Source organism: Bremia lactucae, linkage group LG7 (assembly GCF_004359215.1).
Source record: "Bremia lactucae strain SF5 linkage group LG7, whole genome shotgun sequence".
NCBI classification, from domain to species: domain Eukaryota; phylum Oomycota; class Peronosporomycetes; order Peronosporales; family Peronosporaceae; genus Bremia; species Bremia lactucae.
The window spans coordinates 1,703,014-1,710,413 of NC_090616.1; the positions used below are offsets into that span (position 1 = coordinate 1,703,014).

The 7,400-nt window shown below is 51.0% G+C and overlaps 3 protein-coding genes across 3 annotated transcripts; 2 read left to right on the forward strand and 1 right to left on the reverse strand.

Moving 5' to 3' along the window:
• Nucleotides 1–10: 10 nt before the first annotated feature.
• On the reverse strand, nt 11–2,815 carry CCR75_004345 (uncharacterized protein). The gene is made up of 2 exons (XM_067962431.1): nt 624–2,815; nt 11–542 (listed from the first exon to the last, which is right to left on the reverse strand). Exons 1-2 carry the CDS (start codon nt 2,618–2,620, stop codon nt 350–352), a joined length of 2,190 nt encoding a protein of 729 aa, XP_067817417.1. The 5' UTR covers nt 2,621–2,815; the 3' UTR covers nt 11–349.
• Nucleotides 2,816–3,431: 616 nt separating this feature from the next.
• On the forward strand, nt 3,432–5,426 carry CCR75_004344 (uncharacterized protein; the record flags this gene model as incomplete). Its single annotated transcript, XM_067962430.1, has 1 exon — nt 3,432–5,426. The coding sequence occupies one exon, from the start codon at nt 3,432–3,434 to the stop codon at nt 5,424–5,426; it is 1,995 nt and encodes a 664-aa protein (XP_067817416.1).
• Nucleotides 5,427–6,057: 631 nt separating this feature from the next.
• On the forward strand, nt 6,058–6,631 carry CCR75_004343 (uncharacterized protein; the record flags this gene model as incomplete). The annotated part of the gene is given in 2 exon segments (XM_067962429.1): nt 6,058–6,594; nt 6,605–6,631. 2 exon segments carry the CDS (start codon nt 6,058–6,060, stop codon nt 6,629–6,631), a joined length of 564 nt encoding a protein of 187 aa, XP_067817421.1.
• Nucleotides 6,632–7,400: the final 769 nt, after the last annotated feature.

Sequence of the window (7,400 nt, forward strand, 5' to 3'; positions counted from 1 at the left end):
ACACAGCAAGTTGACAAAAAATGTATCTATGCACGGTTCGTTCGACATGCACCCTCCTAAATGGCTACATAACTACAATACTCAGCGCTAGTGTCAAGCTCAATTCCACTGCACATCATTTCTTCTTAATGCATCCCCACTGCTTCCACGGAGCCTGTGTCGATCCTCCTCGCACCATAATAATGTCTTTCCCTTACTTTGTTGTTTCAATGGTCCCTTGAAGGTGCGAATCGTTTCAAGCAATGAATAACACACCCACAGTGTCTTCTACTCGGCGCTGTAATGATAAGGAACTTGCAGCTCTGAGCGCTAGAACGCGTCGACATGACCGTCCCCACCCTCGTTATATTTAAAAAGTCTGGCACTGGTACTTCCAGATCACCGCAAAGCAGTCGCCACTGCCTGTTGCAAAGTACGGAGAGGCTGGAGACGACGCTACACTAATGACAGAATTCCGGTAGCCCGTTAAGGTCAGCACCGAGCGAGACGAGCGGGGGTCCCAAAACACTACAGATCGATCTTTTGATCCCGACATCAACCACCTATACAATAGCAGCAGCACACATGATATCAGTAAACTACACTCAGCAGTATTCCTTTCAACATTTTATTCAGAAACACACCTTCCATCAGGTGTGTATGCCACCGAGAGGACAAAATCCTTGTGGCCTTGGAAAAGCATGCGGGGCCTTGTGGTCGTTCGGCCTTGAGCACAGACGTCCCAGAGCATAATGTTGCGATCAAGCGAGCCAGAAATCACATTCTTCCCATCAGGAGAGAAAGCAATCGAGTACACCGAGTCACTGTGGCCTTCCAATCGGTCCAATAATTGAGCTGTCTCCGTGTCCCAAATCCGTACCACTTTGTCCAGTGATGCAGCAGCAAGGAGCCGTCCATCCGGTGATAGAGCCACCGACGTGACACCATCTGAGGGTCCCCCACTTTCATTGCCAAAAATCTTCTTACATTGGCCATTGCGAGCATCCCAGAGACGAACTTTGCGGTCCCCCGACCCCGAGACAATCAAGTCATTCACATAGTCGAGTGAATAAATTTCCGACTCATGGCCCGTCATTGCTGGACCCTCTTCGTTTGACGCAATGTCCCAAATTCGAATCGTATTCTGTGGCATCCCTGCAACGAGCTTTGTACAATCAGGCGAGAAACAAACTGCTCGTACATACGCATCATCCGGTTCATTTGCTGCAGTATTCGTCTGTGACGTCGGCGTGTGGCCCGATCCAGCAGGACGCGACACGAGAAATTTGCGGTCCCCCGTTTTTACGTCAAAGACTTGGGCCGTTTTGTGACATCCCGACGCCATCATGGTTCCGTCTGACGAGAAGCGGACGCAGCAAACGACGCTCTGGTGGTCCATGGACTGATGCATCTCAGCTGCTGGGCGCTCCGACTCTTGGTACGACATGCTCGTCTTGGACGAGTAGACACAGCTCCAATTCAAACGACTGGCTTTGGTGTTCGAGCTCTTTTGCGTCGTATTGTTGCCTGACGCTGTCGACAACGCCGACGTCGCATTTGACAACGATCGACTCAATTCCGGGGTCTCATTCAATGCCTTGGATGTGCTTGTTGACGCACTCAGTGACGGATTCCCACTCGCGGCATTCGGGCTCGAGTTCGTACTAGCCGATCCTTGTTCTCGATTCATCTTGGAGACTTGAGGAAGCATGCTACTTGGCGTCGATGTGTTGCTGCTTGTGGCGCTCACAGTCGAGAGCACTCCTTTGCCATTTGCATTGAGACTCGGAATACTCGGCTCGGAACCATTTAGCTTGGATTTTTTCATTGCGGGAGGCGAGTGAGCAGCACGATCTTTTCCATTCACGTCGCTATTGATACTGGGCATGCGGCGAGAAGACGGCGTCGTGTTGGTACTGCTCGGGTCCAATGGATTTAGCTGCGAGGGTGGGTTGCTACTGCCTCCCTGTGGAGGAGGTGGGAGCTGTGACGGCTGCTGGCCTAGCTGCTGGAGACTGCGCGACGCAGGTTGCACGGGTACGACGCGGACAGGTGAGCTACCATTTCCTCGTTGCTGGGTGCTGGTGGATCCAGCACGGCCTGAAGATGTCGCGGCCGCGACGAGATTCGACATGAGCGAGACGGAATCGTCCTGCATACTGCCGCCAGACGGCAGCGCACGCGAACGTTTGGCTGGCAGCTTGACTGACATGGGCTGCTGGGGCGGTGGGACCTGCTGCTGCTGCTGCTGTTGCTGGACTTGGCCCGTTTCGAGTTGCCGACGCATTCGAAGCATATCTTCTTCATACTGTTGCCGAATACGGCGATGATTCGACTCGAGTGCCTTGAGCGATTGCTGGATTTGATCCATTTCAACGACTTGCGACTGAATCTTTCGTTCCATTTCAAGCTGTTCCATCTTGGCCATATTCAGCTGCTGAATTGTCGCTTCGTACTCGGCCTTGACCTGATCGAGCATTTCGCCAACGCGGCTCGTTGCGGCTGTTGCGAGTTGCGGTGGTGCGCCCGGATTGCCCGCGGATGGGCCACGGAGCTGCTGGGGCTGTTGCTGGGGCGGTACCCCCGCATTGGGGTTGCCGCCGCGGCCACGGGTCGGGCCGGGGGCAGACGACGTGTACATGGCAAAAGGAGGCTGCGAACGAAGGGACCGAGTCAGCCGAGGGTCAAGGACGAGAGGAACAGGGTGGCAGACCTGCTGCAGAGGACGGCAAGGAGGTAGAACGGGGCGTTTAAGGCAAGGGCCGGACGGGATCACCGTGACGGCTTCTTCGTGGCTTTAAGAGTGCGGAATTGGGGGGCCGAGAGCGAGAGGGGGGGAAGCTGCGTGGATGGGGGGACTCAATCGGAATGATGGTCTTTGCAATTCAAAGGAAAGCCCTGGCTATGCGCAATGACACCAAATCGACACCTTTGTCGACTAGATACGAAAATTCAATCCTGAAAGTCAACAGTTGGTGGACGCTACACCAAAGATCACAGAAACCGTCCTTTTCGAAACGATACAATTCCGTGCGAAAACGTTTGGTGGCAATTGCGAGCTAGACGCTAACCCCGCATATGGATTTTTGATACCAGTGCGGCGTTTGTTACCTGCCAAGGCACGTGTCTGTCGCATGGCGAAGTGATACAGGCGTTACGGCATCGCCTACGACGACGCGTTTGTAAAATATTGGTCGACTTTGCTAACGTCAACGTACGGTATCTGCGGCATAAACGATGCATCACGTGCTACTTACCGTTCGGTGGCACGAATACACGCGCGTTGTGTCCTGCCATTACTCATGGCAGCCATGTCTCCCTCACTTCCTCTTTAAACGCGATATTGACTTTGAAAGGCTCTAAGAGACAACCTTACAACAATAGGGCCAGTCGCCGACACGGGCAAATATTCCTTGCGGTCAGTAGCGCTTTGCCTCCCGTCCGTCCTCGCTATGGTGCGGTCGCTGCCGCTGCGCAAAGGTTTCTTTAAGGCCACGGTCCTGTCAGATGCTGACCAAACGGAGCTGCTGTCCTGGGGCCGTTCCCTCGTGCCTGATCTCGTGCGCCAGCCCGACGTCGAGTGGACTATGATTCACGAACGCAAGGGTGTGCAGCTTTGCGAAGACCGACAGAAGGGTGGACTTACATACTCAATTCGTGCCGTCGCCCCGGTGCATGCATCCTTGGACGACATTATGGACATTTTTCTGGCCCAAAACACAGTGGATTACCGTGCGTTGATGCAACTACAGCTTCGTGACCTCTTTGCCGACGCGGCCGTGTTATTCCACAAAGAACAGAACGAATCCGAAGCATTAAGTATCAAGTGGATGGCCGCACGTACGAAAAAGAGTGTGACGAGTCTCGTAGGCCAAGCAGGTGTAGACTTGTGTCTCCTCGAGTACGCGGGTGTGATCTCGTCCGAGTTTATCGACGGACATAGCCTATCCATCTGTGGATCCACCACTCCAAATTCTCCCGTGGGTGTATGTCTCTACGAATCCATTGACCAAGCCGAGTGTCCGTCCCTCCAGGATTCACATAAACTCGAGCGTGCAAGTGTGTCGAAATGTGGCTTTATCTTTCGTCCTCACGTCGACGAAGGCGTGGTCGAAGCCACGTTTGTCTGCAGTATACGCCAGCCACCTGGCATGCGGACAAAACGTCGATGGAACCGCGCCTTCTTAGCTCATTGGGCTCAAGCCATTGGTGATATTGACGAAGCCATTAGCCGTCGGCGGATCTCCAAGGAACTTACGAAACGTCGCGTACCCACGTGGGTGAACGACAAGGACCGTGCGTGTTGCCACTTGTGTCTCAAGACATTTACAAACACGCGTCGAAAACACCATTGTCGAGCGTGTGGAGAGATTATCTGTCGCGCGTGCTCGGTCTACAAAAGCGTCGACCTTCAAACCGTGGGCCTTACCACACTACGCGTGTGCAAAGCCTGTATGGACGGCACGTCGTTGGCACTGAATGAACGTTCACTGGACGAGGCCCACAATACTGCGGCTACTGGATTGCTTGTGAATGGAGGCGTTGGAAATGGCCTCGACAACGTGAATCCCAGTACGCTTCGAGATGCCGTGGAAGAATATGCATTGGCACTTCCTGGACCACAGGTCTCGGCGGTGCCCGATCTCGTGGGAATTGCGTGGTTGCAACAATTAGCAGCACGTGACGAAGAGAGCAAGGCGATGGTGAATGCCTTAATGGATCGATTGTGTTTGGATGCAAGCAATGGCGGTGCAATGGAAGAACAGGTGGATATTTACGATACTTTGTGTGATTTAGCCGCCCAGACCCTTGCGTGCAAGTACGCGGTGGTGAGTTTAGTGGATGAAAACCGTCAGTGGTTTAAAAGTGCCGTGAATGTCAAGGAATCGGAAGTACCACGGGATTTTAGTTTCTGTGAGTACCCCGTGCGAGATCAACGGCCTTTGGTGGTTATGGATACATTATGTGACCCACGATTTCAAACCAATCCGTTTGTGACGGGACCGCTGGCAGTGCGCTTCTTGGCCGGTGCACCGCTCTTTACAGTCGAGAATGAGTGCGTCGGAGCTGTTTGTGTACTGGATACGGCACCTCGCGATTCGTTGCAAGAGTCGCAGATTGCTACGATGCAAAATCTTGCGCACTTGGCAATGGTGATGGTACAAGAACGACGAGAAGCTCAACATCAAGTGGCACGCGCAATTGCGGCCTCTTCTCACCTTGTTGCAACCCGTCAAGTTCTTCCCAAAACAACGTCATCGGATCTTGTTCCGTTAAGTAGCTACTCGGAGACATCCATGGTCGTCCAAGGGCGAGAGCGACCGAAAGAAGATCCAGTCCTTAAAGAACAAATGATTCAGTTGCTTCACAAGGCATCACAAGTTCGTGATCAGGTTAATCAGCAAACGCATAAACAACAGGCAGGACTTAAGAGCTCGGGCGAGTAAGACCTGGGACACTTTTTAGTACTTTTATATATACGTATACTCGGAATTATAGGGCGTTTTTGTGGAATAAATAGTAGGGGCTACTTTACGGGGTGATAGTAACGTGAACCGGCTCTTTGAGGGACTTGGTACCGAATTGCATTACTTCGCTTAAAAATGAGTGTCAGTTTCAATAATTTATTGTCAACTTTTTCAAGACATGCAGATTGCAATACACAATTGGTATTGATTGGATCCAATGAACGCCAAAATCGGCCATCCAACTCACCAAATGTTCTTACATCAAACTGGCACGGCTCTTCCGTCGAAGATACGCTGTCGAGAAGCTCTGCTGTCTGTGCTTCATTAAGCACTTTATAATTCTTTCTTTTGACTTTTCTGGTTTTTGATAACGATATGAATGACGCCGGGCTTCCAAGTGGTTGCGTCAAATAGCTTCAATCGACATTGGTTTGATTTTTTTATATCTTGCTCGTAAGTATGGGAAAAAGAATTCGGAAAAAAATCAATCTTATCTATCTGCATCGCTAAATAGTTCTATCAAAACAATTTGTCGGCAAAAATTTACTATCATTTCTTCGATGATAGTGCTCGGTTTTAGGACTCGGACATAAAAGGACGTAGCGCAAGAATGCTGCCCGCCAGTGAAATACAAGAGCGAGAATTTCAAGACAAAATGGGCAATAGAATGGCAGACGGATCCGACGACACCCTCGATGAGGCGAGGGCCACAGAAGGCCTCCCCACATGGAATTGGAGGGAGTACGTCCCCCCAACGTGGCCTCCTCCCGACAGGGTAGTTCCACAGTTACCTACCGTGGACGCGAAAAGCTTTACGGCCGAAGACAGGGAGGCGTACCACGCGGTGAGAAGGAACTTTTTGCGGGCTGAGCGAGAGAGAGGACCGCCACTCAAACTGGACGCCGTGGAGACCAAAGCCGCGTACATCAAGCGGGCCAAAAAGGGAAAGGACCGACTTGGTTTGCGGAAAATTTCTCGCAAAAAGAAACATAAGAAGATGTTTCGACAGAAACGCAGCGGATGTTTCATCTCCCTCGCCGAGATAGCCAAATCAGGCAGTGCGGGCAAGAAGCTGACAGAGGGTCCCGCCGCCGACCGCCGAGAAGACCAGGAAGACCGTGATTTTTGGGACGACCTTGACTACTGCGTAAACGAAGGAAACAACAACGACGACGAAGAGGTAATGGTTGAGACGATCGATTTAACCCAGGCGGACAGCGATGAAGAATAAGCAGGACAAGGGACACGTACAAATTGAATCAGTAGATAATCACAATGCGATGGTTGCGGCAAAAAGCTGCATGGTAGCAACGTGTAGGAAGACATTATTGTGCTCGAAATATGTCGAACACGGCCGAACCCCAAAAAACCGAGTAGCAGGAGCGCCTTAAGACTTAAAATCTACTAAATAGTAAACTGAATTTTATTAAGGCTGTACAAATTGGAGCAGTAGAAAATCCCAATGCGGTGCTTTGCGGTAAAAAGCGCATGTTACCAACTTGCAGGAAGACATTGCTGTGTTCGCAACATGTCCATAACGGCCGAACTCCAAAAAAACGAGTCGCAGGAACGCCTCAAGACTTAAGATTCATTATGAGCTCAAGTTTATTAAGGCTGTACAAATTGGAGCAGTAGAAAATCACAATGCGGTGCTTTGCGGCAAAAAGCGCATTTTACCAACTTGCAGGAAGACATTACTGTGGTTGCAACATGTCCAATACGGCCGAACTCCAAAAAAACGAGTCGCAGGAACGGTTCAAGACTTTGAATTCATTAAATAATGAACTCAAGTTTATTAAGGCTGTTCAAAGTGGAGCAGAAGAAAATCACAATGCGGTGCTTTGCGGCAAAAAGCGCATGTTACCAACTTGCAGGAAGACATTAATGTGTTCGCAACATGTCCAATACGGCCGAACTCCAAAAAACCGTGTAGCTGAAACGCCTCAAGACTTA

Coding starts and splice junctions, on each gene's coding strand:
- CCR75_004345 (XM_067962431.1), bottom strand. CDS start 2,620: ATGTACACGTCGTCTGCCCCCGGCCCGACCCGTGGCCGCGGCGGCAAC. Junction 543..623: donor GCATACACACCTGATGGAAG/GTGTGTTTCTGA, acceptor GCTATTGTATAG/GTGGTTGATGTCGGGATCAA.